Source organism: Heterodontus francisci, chromosome 5 (assembly GCF_036365525.1).
Source record: "Heterodontus francisci isolate sHetFra1 chromosome 5, sHetFra1.hap1, whole genome shotgun sequence".
NCBI lineage: Eukaryota > Metazoa > Chordata > Chondrichthyes > Heterodontiformes > Heterodontidae > Heterodontus > Heterodontus francisci.
Genome location: NC_090375.1, coordinates 139,607,282 through 139,634,042, shown reverse-complemented (window position 1 = coordinate 139,634,042; position 26,761 = coordinate 139,607,282). Strand labels below are relative to the sequence as shown.

At 41.8% G+C, this 26,761-nt stretch overlaps 1 protein-coding gene across 1 annotated transcript in view; it reads left to right on the top strand.

The window, feature by feature from the left end:
- csmd3b (CUB and Sushi multiple domains 3b) overlaps nt 1–26,761 on the top strand; it is a 2,327,439-nt gene that overhangs the window by 1,950,560 nt on the left and 350,118 nt on the right. Inside the window, exons 29-30 of the mRNA XM_068032163.1 lie at nt 16,206–16,393; nt 23,495–23,689. Coding sequence (XP_067888264.1) covers nt 16,206–16,393; nt 23,495–23,689 — 383 coding nt within the window. The remainder of the gene's footprint in view (nt 1–16,205; nt 16,394–23,494; nt 23,690–26,761) is intronic.

The following is a 26,761-nucleotide window of genomic DNA, read 5'->3' as shown; positions in this document are numbered from 1 at the left end:
AAAACTTGTTAGCTTAGCAATCCGATGGACAGAACTTTTTAAATAAAAAGCTTACCTTATCAGTACAGCAGAGTCCTTTTTTTTTGGTTAGAGGAGGAGGGTGGGTGGGAGACACTACACGTGTAGTGTCTCAGGTACAGCCACCGCCCAAATATATAGTTTTTACTTACCCAGCAGTCCCCTGGTCCTTCGAAAACAAAAGGGAATTAACTTTTAACTTACACTGAAACTGACCTCCCAGCTGCAAGTTCGCTCCGTACCTCCGCTTCTGTCAAAGCTGCTGCAACCAAAACTAAAAGAAAGTGATTTTAAACCGCCCAAATATATAGTTTTTACTTACCCAGCAGTCCCCTGTTCCTCCGAAAACAAAAGGGAATTAACTTTTAACTTACACTGAAACTGACCTCCCAGCTGCAAGTTCGCTCCGTACCTCCGCTTCTGTCAAAGCTGCTGCAACCAAAACTAAAAGGGGGATTCCTTGGTTCAAATTCATGCTTACCTGTCTTTGGCAAAGTTCTCCAACATGCTCCACTGTACTAACCTAGTTCGATTTTTATTTAATTGATGTTGAATGGGTGCATTAAAAAAAAAGCTTAGAAAATAATACATATCTCTAATCCACCCAACATTTTTAAAATTAAATTAAATTAAATTAGTGCTTTTAACGTTTTTTAACAGGAAACCTCCTGCTGATTACCACCTACTGCACTTTCTCGGCTGATGTGTCAGTACTCCTCCATGTAGAACAGCACTTAGAGGAAGCACTGAGGGTGGCAAGGGCACAAAATGTACTCTGGGTGGGGGACTTCAATGTCCATCACCAAGAATGGCTTGGCAGCACCACTACTGACCGAGTTGGCCGAGTCCTAAAGGACATAATTGCGAGACTGGGTATGCGGCAGGTGGTGAGGGAACCAACAAGCGGGGAAAACATACTTGCCCTTGTCCTCACCAATCTGCCTGCCGCAGATGCATCTGTCCATGACAGTATTGGTAACAGTGACCACCGCACAGTCGTTGTGGAGACAAAGTCCTGCCTTCACATTGAGGATACTCTCCTTCGTGTTGTGTGGCACTACCACCATGCAAAATGGGATAGATTTCGAACAGATCTCGCAATGCAAAACTGGGCATCCATGCTCAACCACAATCTGTAACCTCATGGCCCAGCATATCCCCCACTCTACCATTAATATCAAGCCAGGAGACCAACCCTGGTTCAATGAAGAGTGCAAGAGGGCATGCCAGGAGCAGCACCAGGCATATCTCAAAATGAGATGTCAACCTGGTGAAGCTACAACACAGGACTATCTGCGTGCCAAACTGCATAAGCAGCATGCGATAGACAGAGCTAAGCGATCCCATAACCAACGGATCAGATCTAAGCTCTGCAGTCCTGCCACATCCAGTCGTGAATGGTGGTGGACAATTAAACAACTAACTGGAGGAGGTGACTCCACAAATATCCCCATCCTTAATGATGGGCGAGCCCAGCACATCAGTGCGAAAGATAAGGCTGAAGCATTTGCAACAATCTTCAGCCAGAAGTGCCGAGTTGATGATCCATCTCGGCCTCCTCCTGAAGTCCCCAGCATCACAGATGCCAGACTTCAGCCAATTCGATTCACTCCGCGTGATATCAAGAAACGACTGAAGGCACTGTATACTGCAAAGACTATGGGCCCTGACAATATTCCGGGAATAGTACTGAAGACCTGTGCTCCAGAACTTGCCACGCTCCAAGGGAACTTGTTCCAGTACAACTACAACACTGGCATCTACCCTGCAATGCAGAAAATTGCCCAGGTATGTCCTGTACACAAAAAGCAGGACAAGTCCAACCTGGCCAATTACCGCCCCATCAGCCTACTCTCAATCATCAGTAAAGTGATGGAAGGTGTCATTAACAGTGCCATCAAGCGGCACTTGCTTAGCAATAACCTGCTCAGTGACGCTCAGTTTGGGTTCCGCCAGGGCCACTCAGCTTCTGAGCTCATTACAGCCTTGGTTCAAACATGGACAAAAGAGCTGAACTCGAGGTGTGGTGAGAGTGACTGCCTTTGACATCAAGGCAGCATTTGACCGAGTATGGCATCAAGGGGCCCTAGCAAAATTGAGGTCACTGGGAATCAGGGGGGAAACCCTCCACTGGTTGGAGTCATACCTAGCGCAAAGGAAGATGGTTGTGTTGTTGGAGGTCAATCAACTGAGCTCCAGGACATCACTGCAGGAGTTCCTTAGGGTAGTGTTCTAGGCCCAACCATCTTCAGCTGCTTCATCAATGACCTTCCTTCAATCATAAGGTCAGAAGTGGGGATGTTCGCTGATGATTGCACAATATTCAGCACCATTCATGACTCCTCAGATACTGAAGCAGTCCATGTAGAAATGCAGCAGGTTTTGGACAATATCCAGGCTTGTGCTGATAAGTGGCAAGTAACATTCGCACCACACAAGTGCCAGGCAATGACCATCTCCAACAAGAGAGAATCTAACCATCTCCCCTTTAATGTCATTACCATCGCTGAATCCCCCACTATCAACACCCTCGGGGCTACCATTGACCAGAAACTGAACTGGAGTAGCCGTATAAATACTGTGGCTATAAGAGCAGGTCAGAGGCTAGGAATCCTGAGGCGAGTAACTCACCTCCTGACTCCCCAAAGCCTATCCACCATCTACAAGGCACAAGTCAGGGGTGTGATGGAATACTCTCCACTTGCCTGGATTGGTGCAGCTCCAACAACAGTCAAGAAGTTCAACACCATCAAGGACAAAGCAGCCCGCTTGATTGGCACTCCATCTGCAAATATCCACTCCCTCCACCACCGACGCACAGTGGCAGCAGTGTGTACCATCTACAAGATGCACTGCAGCAACGCACCAAGGCTCCTTAGACAGCACCTTCCAAACCCGCAACCTCTACCAACTCGAAGGACAAGGGCAGCAAATGCATGGGAACACCACCACCTGCAAATTCCCCTCCAAGTCACACACCATCCTGACTTGGAACTATATCGCCATTCCTTCACTGTCTCTGGGTCAAAATCCTGCAACTCCCTTCCTAACAGCATTGTGGGTATACATACCCCAAATGGACTGCAGCGGTTCAAGAAGGCAGCTCACCAGCACCTTTTCAAGGGCAATTAGGGATGGGCAATAAATGCTGGCCTGGCCAGCGTTTCCCACATCCCATGAATGAATAAAAAATATCTGTCCACCTATTTAAAGGCTTTGTGTTTTTAATAATATATTACTCTGAAGTAACGATTGATTATCGTGTTCCTTCTCCAAATCAACCCAAGAAACAAAACCCAGTTTTTCTTCAACCTGGCACGTATCGGAACAGAACTAGTGAAATTTCTAATGACGCAATATTGTAGCTCAACCAAAAAACGTTTCTGTGGTGCACAATAGTTCGTAACGGTTCTCTGTTCCCCCCGCCCCCCCTAACCCCATCTCATCGTAACTGGCTACTAAACTTCAGGCCCTGTTCCCTGCTGCTCTCCATGGTTTATGATCATTCACATTTCCTGACCTCATACCTTGTTGCTGCAGACTTCATTGCTTTTGAGTACTGGCCCCCAGGCTTTATTGCTGCTGCTTATACCTGGTTAAAAAATCTATAGTAGTGAATTTCTGATCTTGGCTATGCTATTATGGGAACCTGGTGAGTGAAATCCAAAGGCCTCTTATGTGGTAGGAAGAAAAATCAACAATGAAGTCTGCAGACACAGGAGAGGTGTAATTTTGTGACACTGAATTCTCACTATCAAGCCTCATGAACAGTGAACGTGATAGCGGAGATAAGGCTACCAGCCTTGATCTTCTGATCCTCCTTTACCATTACTAAGGCTCAGTGCTGAGAGTAATGCCTCGCAAAATTTCCTCAGACATAAGACTGTGCTGATTGCTAGATTGAAAGGGAGTGAATTTCCACTGGTGTTTACCTGCTCACCGACACAACTTTGACAGAAAAACCACGGCAATATATGAATAGAATTCATCTCCTTGAGCCTGTTCTGTCATTCAATTAGATCATTGTTTGCCTGTATCATAGCTCCATCGACCTGCCTTTGTTCTGTATCCTTTAATAGCCTTGCCTAACAAAAATATACCATTGTCAGTTTTAACATTTTCAATTGACCCAGCCTCAACAGCTTTTCGCGCGGAAGAGTTTTTCAGATTTCCACTACCCTTTGTGTGAAGAAGTGCTTCCTGATACCACCCCTAAATGACCAACTCTAATTTTTAGGTTATACCTCCTTGTTCTGTACTCCCCTACCAGAAGTAATAGTTTCTGTCTGTGTATCTTATCAACTCCTTTAATCATCTTAAAGATCTTAATTAGATCATCTCTTAATCTCTTGTACTCAAGGGAGTTCTGCTTCACTGTTTAAAATATTTGCGTTTGTACATTTCTCGAAACATTGGGGTTTATTCTGCAGATACAGGACTGAATTCCTGTATTTATAAACATGTTTTTAATTATGTGTGCTGTCCTTTTCACAAGCTATTCCTTTAAAATTATCTCATGCAAGAAGTTGGGTGGTGAAGTGAGAAAGAAAATTGCACATTTTCCCACCCCTCCTCCCCCACCCCCAGATGTCTAGTCCATCAGATGGAAAGATAGTCTCTGTTTTTGATGGCTCTAGTGTTCTATATCAAATGAGATGGAGTACTTTCAACTTAGTTCCTAATGGGGTCAACCTCACAGTACAAAACTGCATGTGGTGTGCTAGAAATTGGTGTTAAATTAGCAATCTCATTCCTGGCTGGATAGCTAGTGGGCAGAAAGGAAAAATACACACTGGTGCAGTCATTTCTGAGGTTGAGATACAGAAGCAGCTTTGCTCTGCATCTAACCGGTGCTACACCTGATTGTGTGTGCTGACACTGGGCGCAAAGTGTAGAAAAATCTCCCATTCTCCGAAAACAAATGTCTCACCTTGCTGAACACAAAAGGCGGTCTTTTTCTTTTCATATAGGTCAAACGTTTATTTTAATTTCTTGCACAGAATTTGATGTACAATTTATGCTGTTCTAGAGTTTACAAATGTGACAGGCTTTTAACCTTTCAAAATAAATTTGTTTTGTGTCACTCATGTTACTTTATAATGGGCCATTCAAGCAGCAAATTGCCTACATATTGTGATTACACCTTAAAATCTCCTCACATTGTCAATGTGTAGTGTCACTGTCAAGTTCAAATCTTTCCCAATTTTTATCCCATGACTGGCAAAATAAGCTTTTGACAGATATCTTTCAAGTCATGTGGCTAGACTATTTTTTGCAATTCCCTCATTTACTTTCTGGGCAGAAGTCATGTACTAAATTTCTTATTCTTTTCTTTTGCTGCACGGTTTCTTTATACCACTCGATGAATTGAACATATTTTGGTCAATTTAATGAATCTTTCCAGTGGCTTATGTTACCCCTGAATCTGTTCCTAACTGGCAACAGGAATGTTATTTACTATTTGCTGTGATTCGGGCTACTGCACCTCAGTGCCTAAGTACAGCTGTTTGACTATTATCATTTTCTCTTGTGTGTTTGGCTATAGAATAGACCAGATCTCTGTGAGTTGTAGCAGCTCACTAACTTGTGATTGTTCTCCGTTCATATGAAATATTTACTGTATGTTGGGCTATAATTTATCTGTATTCTCTGTAGCTGCTCACTACATTACATGCTGCTTCATTCAAAACTGGCTCATTTCAGCTGCCTATGTGTAGGCAATTAAATAGCCATTACACCATCAAATTATCTTTTTTTAATTATACAAATATGAAATAAATAATTGAGCTCTATGATACTGACTCATTTGTTAATGTTATCCCTGGTGGAGATGTTTACAGCTGTTCAAATGTATGTTTTCTGGGTGTCACATGAAACTATATTACCTTGTTCTCTGTTCTTTGATCCACATTTGAATCCAGCCAAGACTTTGAGATCAACGTCTACTAACATTGACAGTTAAGGGCTGTATGTGCAATATAGTAGCCATTGTGTGGACAGTATGCATTTCTGGCATTGCTCGCACTGACCCATGGACAAATTAAATCACTCTCAAGCTGCTTCATTATTCATTGTGTATTATCTCTTCTGTGCATCCACAGTGTTTCAGTGCATATACAGAAGAGATAGTCCACAAAAGGATTATAGGGTTATTTCAGCGGTCACCAGGGTTTCTTGTGTAAACATGAGCTGGCAAGTACAACACTAATACACCCTCAGTGCACTAATATCCAGACAAGCACTCAATATTATGCTTATTATTGTCCTGTGTGTTATCGAGATAGAAACTGTACAAGGCTAGAAATTGGATAGCTCCTTTTTTTGGGGGCACGGCGATCACGAATTGCAATCTGCCTGTGACTGGTCAGACTGAGCTGGGCAACATGCAGACTTTGTGTACTCATCTCATCTGAATGATTGTGGCATTAGCTAGTGAATCTCCAGCACTATTATCTGCTCCTGAATGCTGCTGGCGAGCTATGCACACAGCAGCATTGTTTATTGATCATGTGGTACAAGCTGTCTCCTAAAGGGAAGCTGCACAAAAAGATTACTGTGATGTAAATTACTACAACATGAACATCAGGGCAGACATGGAGATGAATGCACTACCGGAGGCATTAGTGGTGCAGGTCGGATGGAGGAGAGACACCATGGTTCTGTGAGGGGCCAGGAACCCCTCAAGGACTACCTTTGGAAGGAAGTGGAAGCAGGTGGCTAGCAAGGTCCACTCAGTTCAAGGGCAATTAAGCATGGGCAATAAATGCTGGCCTAGCCAGCGATGCCCATATCCCACAAAAAAATGAATTAAAATAAATTCAGATTATTGCTTGACAGCTCTCCCAATTTTGGCAGAAGTTAGTGAGGAGGACTTTGCAGGGTCGACAGAGCTGGGTCGATGCCAGGTGGTCCATCTGGTTTCATTCCTTTTTCTACACTTTGATGTGGCTTGATATGACTCAGTGGCTTGCTAGTCCATTTCAGAGGGCACTTAAGAATCAACCATATTGCTGTGGGTCTGGAGTCACATGTCAGCCAGACCAGGTGAGGACGGCGGACAAGTACTGCTGCAAAGCCTCAAGTTAAGACCTCGATGGGGCAGCTTACAGGAGAGTGCTGAATGGACAGTCATACTGAGATACTATGTGCATTGGCTGGCCTGCCAGGCAACCTCCTGTCAGTGTCAAGTTGCAACCTTCATATGGACAGGTCACCTACTCCTTTGCACCAACCCTCACCAGCCTGTAGAACTACTTAATGTGGTGCGACAGCAACAAATTTCTAGCCCATAGTTTCTTTATCATTTTAATTGGTAAATGTACTTCCAATTATTGTATGTGGCGTTACTGACTTTGTAGCTGCAGCTCTGACAGAAAAAATTATGTGTTTTGAGGCTGAATGAATCTGCATCTGCATGTGTTTTACATTTCTTCTCAGCCTATTGGAACAGTGCTGTCAGACATACTTGTGTACCCTCCCCTGTGCTTTAACTTAAGTGTTGATGTCAAAGCACTCTTTCAGCTCTTAAAGAATTAATAGCTGCCTTTCAAGTCTTAGAACATGAGATTGAATTCCCAGGTGCTTCTGCGCATCAGCCAGGTCAGCACAGCTGAGGAGCAGTTGGCACCACATCTCATGGGATTTCATGTTAGCTTCAAATTTCTCAGAGTTATTTTTCATCAAAGCAAGAGGCCATCTTCTAAATGAGAAATATTTGTGTTTTCCACTGTGCTGCATCCTGTCATTGTTAGGTGCCAGGATCTTACAGGCCACTGTAAAAAAAAAGTTGCAAGGCAAGAGACAGCACAGGCAAGATTAGAGACCTCCTTCTAAATGAGAAACCTTTGTGTCCTACATAATGCTGCACTGAGCCTGTAAGCCACCCATGGGCAGGAACCCATCACAAACAAACTTTCTAGCTTTACTGGATGTCGATAATCTTTAATAAATAATACACTAGCTAAAAAGTAGTGATGAAATGATTTAAGACATGCATAACTAATCAGAAGGGCTTTATTTTCAAATTGAGATCAAATGAGAGAATTAAAACCTGACAAGCCTCACTGTACCCAGCTTTATTGCTTGAGTCTTAAGGACTGTTGAATTATTACCACACTACCGAAGTGGGTCAAAGGAATTCAGGTGGAGAGACCAATGGCATCATTTAGTTATAAAATATTAATTGCATTTCCACATGTTGTGCATTTCTCATACTCGAAGATGAGAATCCCAATAAAGAAAGGAGCATAAGTTTCTGGTAGATGGGTGCATTGATGACTATGTAGGCTGATACCTGATACATGCTATATATTATCTACCACACGCTCAAGGGTGTTGTTGTGTTGATCCCTCTGACCTTGCTCACATCTTGCCTCCACACTGCATCGGCTTGTAGCTCAAAAACCTTCACTCCTTCTCTCCCTTCTGCATGCTATTGTCATCTGTGGGAGGTGAAGTTTTTCAAGAGTCAATTACCATATTGCAATGCTTCAAGTGAATTTTCAGCATTTCTTTGTAGCTATTTGTTATCCGCAATGCTTTCTCCTGCCAATCACAAGTTCCCCATAAAGCAATTGCTTCAACAAATGTAAGTTGTCAACCTAACAAGATATGCAGCCCAATGGAGCTGAGCATTGATGGTCATAGCCTCCAATGCTGATGCTGTAAGCACATTCCTGCACTTTGTTGTTAGTGATTCTGTCCTGCCGCCTAATACAAAGTAAGGAGCAAAGGTGTCTTTGATGAAACCTGGAAAACTGCCTTATAAGTCTTCAGTTTAGTGACCACCATGATAAGGCTTTAGACAATCTACCAAAAAGAGAAACATTGTAGGGTATGGATAATGAGACGGAGAGTAGGATTAGATTCTCTCCAGTCTCCATCTTAATAGGAAATTTGCAATTCCGGGGGATAATGATGGATGCCCTACCCAGAATGCATGGTGTGCTAGCTATGTCTCATCCATTTTAGATGAAAATGACCAGATCTCATAGCTGAAATAATGGCATACTTTATAATAGTACTTAATATAACATGCTATTTCCATTTAGAAACAAATCACCAAAATCACCACCCCAACGAGCCGGATGGTGGTAGGGGCGTGGTGTAAAATGGAGTGGAAGGCTTTTCCGACCTGCTCCTGCCTCTGCCCCCCTTTACGTAGGGTGGGGGGGTGAAAAGCGGCCTGCCTGCCCCAGGCCAATCAAGTCCCTTAAGTGGCCACCTAACGGTCACTTAAGGGCCTTCGCATCTTCCCCTCCCCCCCCACCCAGGTGGATTTTACGCATGGCAAGTGGGCATCCTGGAGCCGGGAAAGGTCGCTTGGGAAAAGCAGGCACCTTCTGATTGTCTCGGGGTGGGCCCTGCTCTTCGGGCACAGGGTGCCCAATGGAGGGCTGACCCCACTACCCCAACCACCCCCAAGACCCAGCACGTTCCCCTTCCCCCCAAACGACCACCCTTGTCTCGCCAGGGCCCGACCGATTACCCCTGGTGAAGCAACCAAAACTTACCTTTCCTCCCGGCTCCCCGACATCTCTTCTGGATGCTGGGCTGTACTCCCAGCAGTGGCCACCGCTCCCAGCAGCGCTGCTGGGACTAACAGCTGCCAGCCCGCTGATTGGCCAGTAACTCAAGTGGGTGGAAGTCACGCCTCGGAACAATTAAAGCCTGGGGACCCATAAAATATGGAATGGATCCCCAGGCAAGGCGGAAACAGGTTTGCCACTGACTTTTATGTCGGAGGCTGGATCCCGACCACGCACTGTAAAATTCCAGCCTATATCTCTTTCTCACAATGTTCTTACTGTGTATCATCATCAAATTGAGTTACAAAAATAGCTCTCATCAAAGTCACGAATTACAACCTATGTAACTGTGACAAAGGCAAATTATCTCTCCCAGCTCTTCTCGATCTGTCTGTTGCCTTTGATATAGCTGAACACACCATTCCACCAACTCCTCTCCACCATCTACCAGCTGTTTGGGACAACACTCACCTGGTTCCATTCTTATCTATCCAATTGTAGCCAGAGAATTGCCAAATTACCTCTGATATCCCCCAAGGATCTATCCTTGGCCCCTTCCTATTTCTCATCTACATGCTGCCTCTCAGCAACATCATCCAAAAACATTTCAGTTTCCACATGTCCGCTGACGACACTCAGCTCTACCTCACCACCAACTATTTTGACCTGGCGACTGTTTCTAAATTGTCAGACTGCTTATCCAACATCAAGTACTGGATGAGCAGAAATTTCTTCCAATTAAATATTGGGAAAACTGAAGCTATTGTCTTCAGTCCCCGCTACAAAATCTGCTCCATTGCCACTGATTCCTCCCTCTCCCTGGCAACTGTCTGAAGCTGAACCAGACTGTTCGCAATCTTGGTGCCATATTTGATCCTGAGATGAGCTTTTAGCCACATATTCACTCTGTCACTAAGACTATTTCCACCTCTGGATCATCACACATTTCCGCCCCGGCCTCCGCTCATTTTCTGCTGAAACCCTCATCCATGCCCTTATTACCTGTAGACTGAACTATTCTAACATGCTGCTGGCTATCCTCCAACATTCTACCCTACATAAACTTGAGGTCATCCAAACCTCTTGCCTGTGTCCGAAGTCACACTAAATGCTATTCACTCGTCACTCTTGTGCTCGCTGACCTACACTGGCATCTGGTTAAACAGCCCCTCGATTTATAAATTTTCGTCCTTGTTTTCAAATTCCTCCATGGCCTGGTACCTGCCATTCTCTGTATTCTCTTCCAGTCCTAAAACCCTCTGAGATGTCTGCCCTCCTCTAATTCTAACCTTTTGAACATCCCCACTTTTTAATTTCTCTACCTTTGGTGGCCGTGTCTTCTACTGCTTAAACCCTAAGCTCTGGAATTCCCTTCCTAAACCTCTCTGCTTCTCCACCTCACTTTCCTCCTTAAAATTATCTACTTTGACCAGGTTTTTGGTCATCTGCCCTCATCTCTCCTTATGTGACTTGTGTCATATTTTGTTTTCTAATGTCCCTGTGAAGTGCGTTGGGACATTTTAAAATGTTAAAGGCGCTATATCAATTCAAGTTGTTGTTAATTTAATTCTTCAAGTTATCATTTTCTTAAATTATACATGTAAAAGGGTGAATATCAATATGGTTAAAAGATTATTTTTTCAATATGAAGTCACCAATGCACTGTTTAAGTCATGCTCCATTAATTCAGTGAATAAAATTTTTAATATTTTTCAAGGTTACATTGAAATAATGCAAGTAACCTATGAAACAAAAGCATGACTAATGGGATTTTCCCTCCTGCAGTCAGCAATCTCATGTGTTCCATATGTATATTTTCCATACAGCTTTTGGCCAGTCCCTTTGGGACTCTGTTAGTCCGGGAACAACTTTGGGTGAAATCCCTACCGATAATTTCGATTTAAAATCTGGTGTGATTGCAAAATAAAATTACTTGCTTTATTATTTGCACCAATGTTTCTGATAAAATTAGTCATCCCTAATTTGACAGCAGAAGGAGACTCTTTCTAGGTCAGCTGGTGAATTTAGTAACTCATTCTAAATTTTCCTGTGTATCAGCAAAGAATTGTGTTTTGATTCTACAGCATTCTTGCCAGCAAATTGCAAATTTACAGTCGACAAAATTGGTAAACAATTTGTATCTAGGAAACTATGGATAAAATTAGTTCTTCTTAAAGTTGAAACTGGCTACTAGAAATAATTGAGGACAGTAAAAAGACTAGTATTTGTAATTCCATGATAACCTGCAGGATATAGGTTCTCCCTTGCTCCTGAACTGGATTGGATGGGTTATACATACAAATACAGCCACAAATTCTTTTTGTCTTCTCTGTGGTGACATGATTCCATATTAACCAACTTAACCTGTTCAAAGCACATTTTATATATAAAAAACACTGTCAGCCATCTAGTTAGTGAGGAGCTCCAGACACACAGAAAAGAGTAAGCTAGTGGCATGGTTATGTTATGGATGTGTGAGCTGGATTTTGTGCAGGAGGTGGGGCTCCTGGCACAAGCTGAAAAGGTGGGGGTAACCCCGCCTCTGCATTTTCATAGGCCCCCGGAGAGCTCGGTGTTTTTCAATTCAAGATTCACGAGCGGGGATCCCCGTCCCATTAAAGATGGGGCTCTCATTTCCATGAGGTGCCGGTACTGCAGAGACCTCGGACCCAGGCCCAGTGCTGGAGCCCCAGATAAAGGTAGGGGAGGTGGGGTCGCCAGGGCCAATCTGGACGGCCCCGGCGAGGTGGGGGTGAGGGGTGGTTATCAAGTCCAGGGGGAGGGAGGCCCCGGGGGTGGGTGGTAAAGGTGTGCCTGGTAGGTGTCCTCTGTAGCTTTCAAATTGCCTATGGAGGAGGGCTCCCTCAAGTCCGCAGGGAAGACGCCTCATGTTGTGAGGTGTCCTCCCTGTATGGTGGAGGCTCCCCTGCTGCTGGTCCGAGAGGCGGCGGGACCAGGCCCTTAATTGGCCATTACTCGGCCACTTAAGGGCCTCAATGTCTCCAGTTTCACACCAACCTGGTTAACTCTTACCCTACCCCTGAACTGGCCTATCAACCTACTCAATTGCACTGAACCAGTATAGTGTAAGAAAATGGCACACCACCACCACCTGAGACCAACTAGTGATCAGCAATGAATGTCAGCCTTGCCCACTTCCCAAGAATAAATTCAAAAATATTCCATTGCATCTAGAAAGATGTTTTGTTGTAAAAGAGAAAACTTCTTTCATATAACTGTTCACAAAAGATAAGAGAAAATAAATATTTAATACTGGTTGCATCTTTTGCAGGCATGGAGAAACAGAGTGCAAGGGTTTTCTCACATAAGGAACAGTTAGAGGAAAAGATTTGGCATGTGTGGCCTGACTTTATAAAATGAATGCAATCACATTTTCAAACTGTTGGAAAGCATCATCTGATCAGACATTGTGTTTGGATGTCATACTATCAGATGTCATGTGATCATATGTCACATGATCAAACTTCCAAAAATACATTCAACCATATGTGGCAGCCAAACGTATCATAGCCAGAGCATCCGTGCCAATTTCTCTACCAACTTCAGCTTTATATCTCCTCTGTGTATGTGCTGATTCTACTGAGTATTATAAGATGATTTCATTGATCCCTGCTTCTGGGACAAGATGGGGTTTGGAAATGTTCTCAATGTGCCAGAAACGAATGTGCATCAAGTTACTTCACTGCCATCTGTAAACTTTATATGCGGCTTTCAAATAAAATGTGTCTGCACAATGGGAAATCCAATGACACAGTAGTATAAACTGTAAACTCTTAAGTGTGATGGATGGCATCAATAATTTGATCTTGTTTCCATCCATTGCCTGGATTTTCAATTTCCTGTGTAGCTGAGAGTCTGATGGCAGAGTAGGGGCCATCAGTGGAGCCATTTAAATTCCTATTGTTCACTTTAAATCTTAGTTCTATCCAATTACTTCATTTATTACAAAATACCTTGAGATATACCTCAGTTTGCGCATGGTTCTCCACTTCCATCAGTGAATCACAGTTTCCAGGGCGCCAATCAATCTGAGGTGGCTGCTTGGTGACAGCAAACACCACAGCAACAAATAATAATACACAGCTGTCAAGTACTCAGTATGGGCTAAGCTGATCGTAAAGCGTTGCATGAAGGCAAAATCTTAGCCCCCTGGCATACCCATTTACTGCATAGGAACAAATAAAGGCACAAAAACATTTCAGTCTCATTTTATATTTATTCATAACAAATAGGACATGTTTCTCAAGGTATGAAATAATTTATTTTCAGAGTGTGCTTTGTTTATAATTTTGTTTGTAGTTTGTAGTTTAGTGTAAGGCTACTAGTTTTGGTTTGCCGCTTGACTACCTGTTGCATATAAATAATGAGATGGAGTCCGGACCTTGGGATTCCGGCTAATTTCCCTGCCTTCCCATCTCTACTACCATTGACTCCAGGGATTACAAGGAGAAAGTGGTGGTAGATTCTGGACCAGTGGTGGGAGGCCTGCTGATGTTGGATCCTTCTCTTTTTAGGCCCCAAATCATCAACCAATTTTAGGACTTCGTTCAACTTTGCTTAGCATCTTCAGAGCACTTCAGCCCCCTTTAAGTGTTCCTCCTGGCCGTGCAGCACCACCACATTTCATTGACTAGCAATGGTGGGCTCCCTCTCTATGACAGACATTTTTCTGGGGGTGCATTCTGCATGAGTCATGAAACTGCCACCCCCACTCTCACCCCCAAACCGAGAAAAATGGGTTGGGGTCAGCTGAGTGGCAGATATCTCGTGGTCTGATGGGAGATTCTGTATCTGACTTCTGGCTGAAAGGAAGGGGATAACATCTTTATTACCTGGGACCCTGGTGTTGAGTGCACATCTGAATCTTGGTGATTGAGTGATTGTGGGAAGGTACTTCTCTGTTCCCAGGCTATTTTGAGTTTGGAGTACCATTTTTAGGAAAATTCACAGTTTCCAATTGTGAAACTTGAAATATCAATTGCTTACCTTCATTCCTTTTTATCTGATTCTATTATCACTTGCAACTCTATTCTTTCTTATGTCTTTTAATTGTAAGGTTATTTACCACATTTGTCAGGTAATATCCAACCAAGCAAAAAGCATGTTGGGGTTAAGTTGGCATAAGCAATGTTACTGCTGAACTTTCCTGCTGATCACATTTTGAAGCTGCCTATGTACTGGTTAAAATGTCAAATTGGACCAACTAGTGTAGGTTCTCAGAATGAAACTTGTTTTTGAGCTATATTTATTGCTTCACTGAATTCTCAATTTTTAATATTGTTGCTTTTTTTATCTGGCCCAACAAAGCAGACCACAATAAGCTGTCTAATTAATTGTTTGAATTATCAAAAGACAGTACTTGAATGTTCCCTCTGCAACAACACCGTCTTGCATTTCTATAGCACCTTTTATGTAGAAAAAGATCCCAAGCACTTTGCAGAACTGTAATCAGACAAATATTGATGCAGAGCCAAAGAAGGGGTAACTTAAAGTTTAGTCAGAAAAGTAGGTTTTAAGAGGGTTTGAAAGAGAAGATGCATTAGAGAGGTGGGGAGGTTCAGAGAGGAAACTCTGGAGCTGAGGGCTGAGCTGGCTGAAAGTACAGTCATCAATAGTGGGTGAGGAGACTGGAGCATGTGTAAGAGGCCAGAGTTGGAGGAACGCAGAGTTCTTGCAGGTTGTTAGGACTGGAGTAGGTTGCAGAGATAGGAGGCTGAATTTTTGTTCTGAGGTCGGGACCCCGAAGTCGGGTGCATTTCCAGGTCCTGACCACACGTCGCATCAGCACTTGATGCCTGATGCAATTTTTGAAGAGCAGGCCAACTAGTGGCCAAGGTGCGTGCTCACCGTCCAATTAAGGCTGGAAGGTCAATAGGAGGCCCTCCTGCAATGAAGCATCAACTGCTGTCAGAGGAAAGCGAGAGAGAGAGCACCTCAAGATGGAAGGGATCACTGAAGCCTTTTTAACAACATAAAAATTAAAAGAGGCCACAGCTGTCAGGCTGTTACTGTGGAGGGGCAGGCAGCCATTGCCACATTTCCCGCCACGCACCACCCCCACACCGCACCCCTGAAACAGTATGTCTAAAAATGGGCCGGAAGGGGGAACATGCTGGTAAACTGGCATACTGGCCAGTTTTGGGAAATTGCAGACCCATCCATGTCTGTTCGCAAGTGTTTAAAAATTTGGCCCAGGAAGTAGTGAGGGATGTAGAGATTGGAAATCAAGGATGAAAATTTTAAATTTGAGACATTGCTGGACCATGAGCACAATAGTGATGGGGCTTAAGATACAGGCAACAGAGTTTTGGATAAAGTTTATGGAATTTGAAGGATTGGAGACCAACTAGGAGCGCACTAGAATAGTCATAGCTGTAAATAACAAAAGCATGGATGATTGTTTCATGTGACAGATGGGGTGAGGCAGGGATGGAAGCAGGCAATGTTACAGCAGAAGAAGTAGAGTCAGATGCTCTGTTCTGCATCAAATAGGAAGGGAATGATGTGAAAATTTGGTTTGACCTGACAGAGTGGCTGAGGAGGGTCCTTGAATCTAGTTTTAAACTGTGCCAGTACTCCGGGAAAAAAAAACAATTGAAATGAAATATCGCTTGAGCACATGAACTTTTTACTTTGCAGCTTCACCATGGAGCCCAACTATGACTTCCTTTACCTTTATGATGGCCCAGATAGTAACAGCCCTCTGATTGGAAGCTTTCTAGATAATAAGCTGCCTGAACGGATTGAGAGCAGTTCAAGCAACATACACTTGGCTTTTCGAAGTGATGGCTCCGTTAGCTTTTCAGGATTCCACATTGAATATAAAGGTTGGTATCACAACTTTGAGGTTTTCACTTTGCATTCTTTATGAATTTGTGGTTGTATGTTCGAAAAAATGCAGAATCTAAATTGTGTTGCAATATGCTTCCGGAATCCATTTTTCTTGGATGTAAAATGCTAATGTCCTCTTCTTGGCAATTTTTCAAACTAAGCCAATAAAGTAATATCATTGGAGAAGAAATTAACTGAAAAGATGGTTTGAAAATGTTGCCACCATTTTGTAAATATATGACTTTGTTGGTGGACTGCCAGAAATACAGTTAAGCTGGCTTTGGGTACATTTTAACCAATAGCAAAAGCAATATTTATTAGCCAGCAGCAAAAGCAGTAATATCATTAAACAAAAGGTCTTTCTATAAATCACGAATGCAATGGAAGAAATAATGCATCACTAAATTGATGAAACTGAGAAATTTAGACAGTCAAAAATAGATTGAGATTCATATTAGAAAAAATTCTCTCAGAACTAAAAATCTGCATTTTCAATTCTAAAACCATGCTAGCCTTTATCTATGAAACCAGAAATGTATTGTAACAGTAACAAGAATATGAATTGGTTTGCTGATGCTGCAGCTTGTAAAAGCACTCTATGATTTGCAACTGATCTCGACAAAACAACAGGATCCCAGGTTTGATGTATGACTGATCTCAATCAAGGTGCAGTGGAAACACCACAATTGATTTTAGTATCCTTGGGCCACAAAGGAGAAAAGTATCAGCAAGAGTTCTCTCTCATCAGTAATTGTCAACTTCACCCAAAGATGAGTCATTAAAAACCGAGCTTCTGTCTGCCCTATCGCTTAAATGCTATTTCAAAGAAGAGCAGGGGAGTTCTCCCAGTACCCTGGCTAATATATTTTCCTGAACAAATAGATGATCTGGCCAGTTATTACATTGCTGTTTGTGGTACCAAGCGTTGTGCAAATTAGCTGCCGGGTTTACTACAATACAACTGTGACTACACTTTACAGGTACTTTATTGGTTGTAAGACATTTTGAAGTGATAGCAAATGCTATATAAATGCAAATATTTCTTTCTTTTCTTTGGTAACCTGGCAGAGTTGATTGCCCACCTGTTGTAGAACCTGCCAATTTCATTCCATTGAATGTCTAGACTGCACAGATCAAAAAGTCCAGATTTGATTTGTTGTGGCACTACAGTAGGTGCCAGTGACCCGAATCTAGCTAAATTAGAGAAAACAAAAGCAGGTTTACACTCTGGTTCATTAATGTCCTTTAGGAAAGGAAATCTGCTGTCCTTACCCAGTGACTCCAGACCCACAGCAATTTCTTTTTTATTTGTTCATGGGATATGGGCGTCACTAGCTAGGTCAGCATTTATTGCCCATCTGAATTGCCCACTGAAGGCCATTAAGAGTCAACCACATTGCTGTGGATTTGGAGTCATATGTAGGCCAGCCCAGGTAAGGACAGCAAATTTTCTTTCCTAAAGGACATTAGTGAACCAGATGGGTTTATACAACGCTTGACAATGGTTTCATGGTCACCGTTAGACTAGCTTTTATTTCCAGATTTATTAATTGAATTCAAATTTCACCATCTTCTGTGAAGAGATTCAAACCCATGTCCCCAGAGCATTAGCCTAGGCATCTAGATTATTGGTCCAGTGACATTACCACAACACCACCGCCTCCCCTTAATGTGGCTGATTCTTAACTGTCCTTTGAAATAAGCCACTCAGTTGTGAAAAACTGTTTTGTCCACTTTTGGTGGGAAGAATAGAAAAGCAGAATATTATTTACATGGAGAGAGACTGCAGAATACTGCAGTACAGAGCAATCTGGGGGTCCTCGTACAAGAATCACAAAAAGTTAGCATGCAGGTACAGCAAGTAATTAGGAAGACAAATGGAACATTGGGATTTCTTGCAAGGGGGATGGAGTATAAAAGTAGGGAAGTCTTGCCACAACTGGACAGGGCATTGGTGAGACTGCACCTAGAGTAGTGCGTGCATTTTAGTCGCTTTACTTAAGGACGTATATACTTGGATTGGAAGCAGTTCAGAAAAGGTTCACGAGGCTGATTCCTGAGATGAAGGGGTTGTCTTAGGAGGAAAGGTTGGGCATTGGAGTTTAAAAGAATGAAAGTTGATCTTATTGAAACATATAAGATTCTGAGGGGCTTGGCGAAGTAGATGCTGAGAGGATGTTTCATCTGATGGGGGAATCTAGAACCGGGGACACAGTTTCAGAATAAGGCGTCTCCCTTTTAAGACAAAGATGCGGAGGAATTTCTTCTCACAGAGGGTCATTAATCTTTGTAATTCTCTTCCCCAGAGAGCAGTGGAGAATGGGCAATTGAATGCATTCAAGGCTGAGTTAGACAGATTTTTGATCTACAGGGGGGTTTAAGGTTATTTGGGGGGGGAGAGTGGGGGGGTACAGGCAGGGAAGTGGTGTTAAGGCAGTCAGATAAGCCCTGATCTTATTGAATGGCAGAGCGGACTCGAGGGGCAAATCACCTACTACTGCTCCTGTTTGTTATAATCTTAGTGTTCTGCCTAATGTCTTAGTCCTCACTCCCTTCAACTGCCCTAACAATACATTTTCTCCTGGCAAATCAATTTAAATGACAATTCAGTTGTAAATGCACATGCTTAACTCCGAATACTTCCTTTGTCTCTTTCGGACCACTGTTATAGTTACAGTTACAGTTACAGAGATACAGCACTGAAACAGGTCCTTCGGCCCACCGAGTCTGTGCCGACCATGAACCACCCATTGATACTAATCCTACACTAATTCCATATTCCTACCACATCCCCACCCGTCCCTATATTTCCCTACCACCTACCTATACTAGGGGCAATTTATAATGGCCAATTAACATATCAACCAGCAAGTCTTTGGGAGGAAACCGGAGCACCCAGAGGAAACCCACGCAGACACAGGGAGAACTTGCAAACTCCACACAGGCAGTACCCAGAATTGAACCCGGGTCGCTGGAGCTGTGAGGCTGTGGAGCTAACCACTGCGCCACTGTGCCGCCCTAAAATAAATCTAGATTTTTTTTCTCTCTAACCCTCTTGGGTGATCAAAACTAGTCCAGAACCATTGACCACAATTTATATGGCTTACTATTGCACCCATTTTTTTATGCCATGATCTTCATCCCTGTCAGGAACTGACCCAGCTAACTTTTGAAGGTATGCGGTGAATTTGCACTCAGTGCATGAGACAGCAGCTCTCTCCATTCGCCACTGTCCCCATATCTACAATTATATCTCACATATATTACTTCATACTTTCAACTTTATGTGTTGACTAAATAAACCGTTGTTTACATTTGTTCCTCTGTGATCTGGTGGATCTATGGATCTCCTCTGATAGTCTGGGAGATATTTGTCCATGGCCTTTCTCCACTTCAAATGGTAATGCGTTTATCAAATATGATTATTTCATCAATTAGGGAACCAGCACAAAAGGAGATCATTCAGCACATTGTGTCTGTGCTTGCTCCTTGTAAGAGATATCAAATTAATCCCTCTCCCCTGCCATTTCCTCATAGTCCTGCATTTTTTTTCCTTCAAGTATTTAATCATTTCCCTTTTGAAAGTTATTATTGAAACTGCCTCTATCACCCTTTCAGACAATACATTCCAGATTATAACAGTTCTTAAAAAATTCTCCCCCTTTCACATCTGCTTCTTTTGCCAATTACCTTGAATCAATGTCCTCTGGTTACCAACCCTGATGTCAGTGGAGTCTGTTTCTCCTTATTTGCTCGATAAAAACACTTCTTGAACATCTTTATTAAATCTCCTGTTAACCTTTCAGCTCAAATGAGAACAATCCAAGCCCCACTAATCTGTCCACATAACTGACATCTTGAATCCCTTGTACAATTCTAGTAAATCTCCTCTGTATGCCATCCAGGGTCTTGACATCCTTCCTAAAGTGTGGTGCCCACAACTGGACACAGTACTCAAGCTGGGCCAAACCAGTGATTTATAAAGGCTTAGCACAACTTCTTTGTTTTTGTACTCAATGACTCTGTTTATGAAGTCAAGGATCCCATATGCCTTTTCTCAACTTGTCCTGCATCCTTCAAAGCTTTGTGTACATGAGCACCCCCCCCCCCCCCACCCCACCCCACCCCCCAAGTCCCTTTGCTCCTGCACCACCTTTAAAATTTTACTATTTACTTTATATTGCCTCTCAGTTTCCTATCAAAATGCATCATTTCATACCTCTCTGTGTTAATTAACATCTGTCATGTGTCTTCCCATTTCATCACTCTGTCTATATCCTCCTGAAGTCAGTTACGATCGTTCTCATTGTTTACTATATTTCTGATTTCATGTCATCTGCAAACTTTTAAATTATGCCTTGTGTAACAAGATCCAGGCTATTTATATATATCAAAAAGAGCAGTGGTTCCCCAACCTATGAGGGGCCACCACTGTATACTTCCGTCCAGTCTGAAACACAACTGTTTATCACTACTCTCTGCTTTCTGTCCCTTAACCAATTTCATATTCATGCTGCCACTACCCCTTTAATCCCATGGGCTTCAATATTTATTAAACCCCTTTTGAAAGTCCAAATACACAGCATCAACCATTTACCTTGATCAATCCTTTTTGTTACGTCATCAAAGAACTTTATCAAATTAGTGAAACGTGATTTGCCATTAACAAATCCAAGCTGGCTGTCATTTATTAATCCATATTTTTCCAAGTACCAATTAACTTTGTCTTGGATTATTATCTCTGAAAGTTTCCCTAACACTGATGTTAGGCTGAATGGCCTGTAGTTAACTGGTTAATCTCGCTCTTCTTTTTTGAACAGGGCTGTAACATTTGCTCACCTCCAGTCCTGTGGCACTGCTCCCATATCTAATGAGGATTGGATGATTGTGGCCAGAGCTCTCTTGTTTTCACTTTTACTTTCCTGAGCAATAAAGGATGCATCACTTCTGGACTGGGTGACTGCTCAACTTTGAGCACTGCCTACCTTTTAAGTACCCCCTCTTTATCCATTCTTATCCTATCCAATTTCTCTACTATCTCCTTTACTGTGACATTGGCAGCATCCTGTTCTTTAGCGAAGACAGATGCAAAGTATACATTTAGTACCTCAGCCATGCCATCTGCCTTTACAAAAATATTTCCTTTTTGGTCCCTAATCAGCCCACCTTCTTTTGACTACTCTTTTACTATTTAGATGTTTATAAAGGACTTCTGAGTTCCCTTTTATTTTACCTGCCAACCTATTATCATACACTTTCTTTGTCTCTCTTAATTCCTTTTAAGTTCTCTGTATTTTCTGTATTCAGCTTAGTTCTCTACTGTTTTATGAGCTTGACATTTATCATAAACCTTTTTCTGTTGCATTTTGATCTCCATGTCTTTAGTCATCCAGGGAGCTCTAGCTTTGGATGTCTTCCACTCTCCTCATGAGAATATGTCTAGTCTCTAGAGAAACTATCTCCCCTTGGAGGCCTCTCATTGCTCAATTATTGTTTTCCCTAACAGTCTTTGATTCTGGTCCACCTGGGCCAGATTCCCTTTCAATTCACTGAAATTATCCCTCTTCTGCTTGTATAATTTCATGTTTAATTGTTCGTTAATTTTTTCCATAACTACTCTAAATCTAATGGTATTATTTATTTAGAGATACAGCACTGAAACTGGCCCTTCAGCCCACCGAGTGTGTGCCAACCAACAACCACCCATTTATACTAACCCTACACTAACCCCATATTCTCTACCACATCCCCACCATTCTCCTACCACCTACCTACATTAGGGGCAATTTACAATGGCCAATTTACCTATCAACCTGCAAGTCTTTTGGAGGTGGGAGGAAACCGGAGCAGTCAGCAGAAACCCATGCGGTCACAGGGAGTACTTGCAAACCCCACGCAGGCAGTACCTAGAACTGAATGCGGGTCACTGGAACTGTGAGGCTGTGGTGCTAACCACTGTGCCACTGTGCTGCCCAATGATCAGTGTTTTCTAAAAACTCCCTAAGTAAAACATGCTCCACTTGTCACACTTCATTCCCCAGAGCATGTTTCCACACTGCTTCCTTCTTTGTTGGGATGGAAACATACTGATCGAAAAATGTTCTTGTTCACCATTCAGAAATTCCTCCTGCTCTTCACCCTTAAAACTTGGTATTTTCCTGACCTATTTTAGGATAATTGAAGTTGCCCATTATCACTATACTACAGGTCTTGCATATTTCTGCAATTTGCTGCACATTTGCTGCTTTATCCCCATCTCAGTATTTGGTGGCCTATTGTATACACCAAGCAGCATAATAGCCTTTCTATAGTTCCTTATATCTAACTAAATAGATTCTCTTTGAACCCTCAAATACCTCATTGCTTTCCAGGGTTGTGAAAAAATATTTACCAGGATGATACCAGAACTGAGAGGGTTCAACTATTAGGGAAGACTGACAGGCTGGGGCTCTTTTCTGGAAAAGAGAAGACTGAGAAGTGACCTTTAGAGGTCTTTAAAATGTTGATGAGGTTTGATAGGGTAGGCATTGATAAGATGTTTCCACTTGTATGGGAGTCCAAAATTAAGGTGATTAATAGAAGATAGTCACAAAAAAAAATCCAATTGGAAAGTTAGGAGAAACTTCTTTGTCCAAAGAGTGCTGAGAATGTGGAACTCACTGCCATATGGAGTGGTTGAAACAACTAGCATAGATGCATTTAAGAGGAAGCTGCTAGATAGCACATGAGGGAGAAAGAAATAGAAGATAATGTTCGTGTTAGGTTAAGATGAAAAGGCTGAGAGGAGGCTTGTGTGGAGCATAAACAGTGGTAGTGTTGGGTCGAATGGCCCATTTCTATCCTGTAAATTCTATGTTTCAAAGCAGCTTGATAAGAATTTGATCCTCATGTCTCATATTAGACTTTTTGATCTCAAATGGCATAACTAATCATTTACTAGCTCCTGAACAGGAAATTGCTCTTATTTAAATAAGCCAATTATTATTATGTGAAAATCATTGAAGAATATTTTTGAGAAGCACCAAAAATTGATAACCAAAAGCATTACAAATATGTATAGAATTGTTCTGAACATTATCTTCTTCTTGATTATTTAGCAAAACTTCGGGAATCATGCTTTGATCCTGGGAATGTCATGAATGGTACCCGACTAGGAAGTGACTTTAAGCTGGGATCGACCGTTACATATTATTGCAATGCGGGATATGTGTTGCAAGGTTATTCAACCCTTACATGCATTATGGGAGATGATGGAAGACCTGGATGGAATAGAGCTTTGCCCAGCTGTCATGGTAGGATCTATTCAATTGAGCTTTTAGTATTTAATATGTTGCAATTAAAGAAAATAACACAAAATGAAAGTTGCTTGTTGGCTCAGTCTACCAAAAAGAGCATACATTAATTTTGTCCAAAATAAAGCAGAACAGTTTGCAGCTGTGGCATCAAAATGTGGTAGCACATGATTATAATGTTAAAAGCTAACACATAATGCTTAAAACGCATTCCAAATTATTCAGATTTTGTGATGGCCCAAGGTGACCAAACACTGTTGTTAGGTATTGCTCTAGTTGCTATATGCTGTTACATTCTAAATGTGTTCATAATGACTTGTGTTTGATATTTAGAATGAAATTTTAAATAGCTGCTCATTGTATAAAACAAATGAGGCAGCAAACAACTCCAAACAATTCTTCGATTTGAGTCTGAAAGTGGTTTAGGTTGATTTTTCAGCCCTGAGTGACAATATTAAAAATAACAAAAATTAATATAAAATAGACGTGAATATTGCAATTAAGCCAGAAATAACATGTGCACTGGTTCTAGTCTGTCCCACATGGGGAAACGTCCTTTCAACATCCACCCTGTCAAGTCCCCTCAGAATCTTGGATGTTTCAATAAGATCACCTTTTATCCTTCAAAACTCCAATGAATGCAGACCCAACCTGTCCAACCTTTCCTCTTAAGACAACCCTCACATTCCAGGAATCAATTGAGTGAACCTTCTCTGATCTGCTTCCAATTCAGTTATATCCTTTCTTAAGTAAGGAGACCAAAACCGTACACAATACTCTAGATGTGGTCTCACTAATGCCCTGGACAACTGTAGCAAAATATCTCGACTTTTATATTCCATTTCCCTTGCAATAAACATCAACATTGCGTTTGCCTTCTTAATCACATGCTGTATCTGCATGCTAACTTTTTTGTGTTTCGTGTACTAGGACACACAGATCCATTGGCATCTCAGAGTTCTGCAATCTCTCTCCATTTAAATAATAGGTTGCTTTCCTATTTTTCGAGCCAAAGTGGGCAAGTTCACATTTTCTCACATTATAGTCCATCTGCCAAAACTTTACCAACTCACATAACCCATTTATATCCTTTGCAGACTCCTTATGTCCTTTTCACAACTTACACTCCTACCTATCTTTGTGTTTTCAGCAAATTTAGCAAGCATACATTCCGTCCCTTCATCCAAGTCATTTAAACAGATTGTAAATGGTTGAGGCCCCAGCACTGATCCCTGTGGCACTCCACTAGTTACAGCCTGCCAACCTGAAAATGACCCATTTATGCCGACTGTCTGTTTCCTGTTAGCTAATCAATCCATGCTATCCATGCTAATATGTTACCCCTATGCCACAGGCTCTTATTTTGTTTAGTAACCTTTAATGAGGCACTTTGTCAAATGCCTTCTGGAAATCCAAGTACACCTCATCCACAGGTTCCCCTTTATCCACGTTGCTTGTTACTTCCTCAAAGAACTCTAATAAATTAGTCAGACATGATTTCCCTTTCACAAAACCATGTTGACTCTACCTGATTGCATTGAGATTTTCTAAATGACCTGCTATAACTTCCTAATAATAGATTCCATAATTTTCCCTATGACAGACATTAAGCTAACTGGCCTATACTTTCCTGCTTTCTGTCTTCCTCCTTTCTTGAATAGTGGGTTACATTCGCTATTTTCCAAACTGATGGGACCTTTCCAGAAAAATAAAACCAGTGCATCCACTATCTCTGCAGCTATCTATTTTAGAACCCTGGGCTGTAGGCCATCAGGTCCTGGAGATTTGTCAGATTTTAGTCCCTTAAGTTTATCTAATAATTTTTCTCTGCTGATATGAATTTCCTTACACTTTTTATTGCCTAGTTTACTGTTTATTTCTGGGATGGAACTTGTGTCTTGTACAGTGAAGACAGACACAAAATATTTGCTCAATGTCTCGACCATTTCCTCATTCCCCATGATAAGTTCTCCTGTCTCCGCTTCCAAGGGACCAACGTTTACTTTAGCTACTCTCCTTTGATATACCTATAAAAGCTCTTATAGTCTGTTTTTATGTAGTTTACTCCCATATTCTATTTTTTCCTTTTTTATCAACTTTTTGGTGGCCCTTTGCTGGTTTCTAAAACACTCCCAATCCTCAGACTTGTGACTCTTTTTTTGCAACATTGTATGCCTTTTCTTTTAAACTAATACTCTCTTTAATGTCCTGAGTGAGCCACGGACTTCCTGGCTGAATTTTTGTTTTTCAAAGGAATGTATTTTTATTAAACATTTTGAATTATTTCTTTAAAGGTTTCTCACTGGGGAAACCTGGGGATTTATCAGCTTTTAGATCTAATAATTTTCAGTTCCCTTTCCCTGGTGATGGTAATTGTTTTAAGTTCCTCCCTCCCTTTCAACTCTTAATCTACAATTATTTCTGGGATATTATTTGTATTCTCTACAGTGAAGACAGAAGCGAAAAACTGTTCAGTTCCTCCGCCGTTTCCTTATTTTCTATTGTTAACTCTTCAGTCTCACTCTCTGGAGGACCAACACTCACTTTACTTGCTCTTTTCCTTTTAAAATTCCTGTCGAAACTCTTACTATCCATTTTTATATTTCTAGCTAGCTTTCTTTCATACTCTAATTTCTCTTTCCTGATTATTTTTTTCGTCATTCTTTGCTTTCTTTTATGTTCAGTCCAATCTTCTGACCTGCCACTATTCTTCACTGATTTGTATGCTTTTTCTTTCAACTTAATACTATCGTTACCTTCCTTAGTTAGCCACGGATGGTACATCTTTCCCTGAGAGTCTTTCTTTCTTACTGGAATGTATCTTTATTGAGTGTTATGAAATATCACCTTAAATGTCTGCCACTGCATCTCTACTGACCTATCCTTTGACCGGATTTCCCAGTTTACTTTAGCCAGCTCTGTCTTCAAACCCTCACAGTTACCTTTATTTAAGTTTAAAACACTCGTCTTAGATCTACTTTTCTCACCCTCAAACTGAATGGATAATTCAATTATATGACCACTGCGACCTGGAGGCACATTCACTATGAGGTCATTAATTAATCCTGTCTC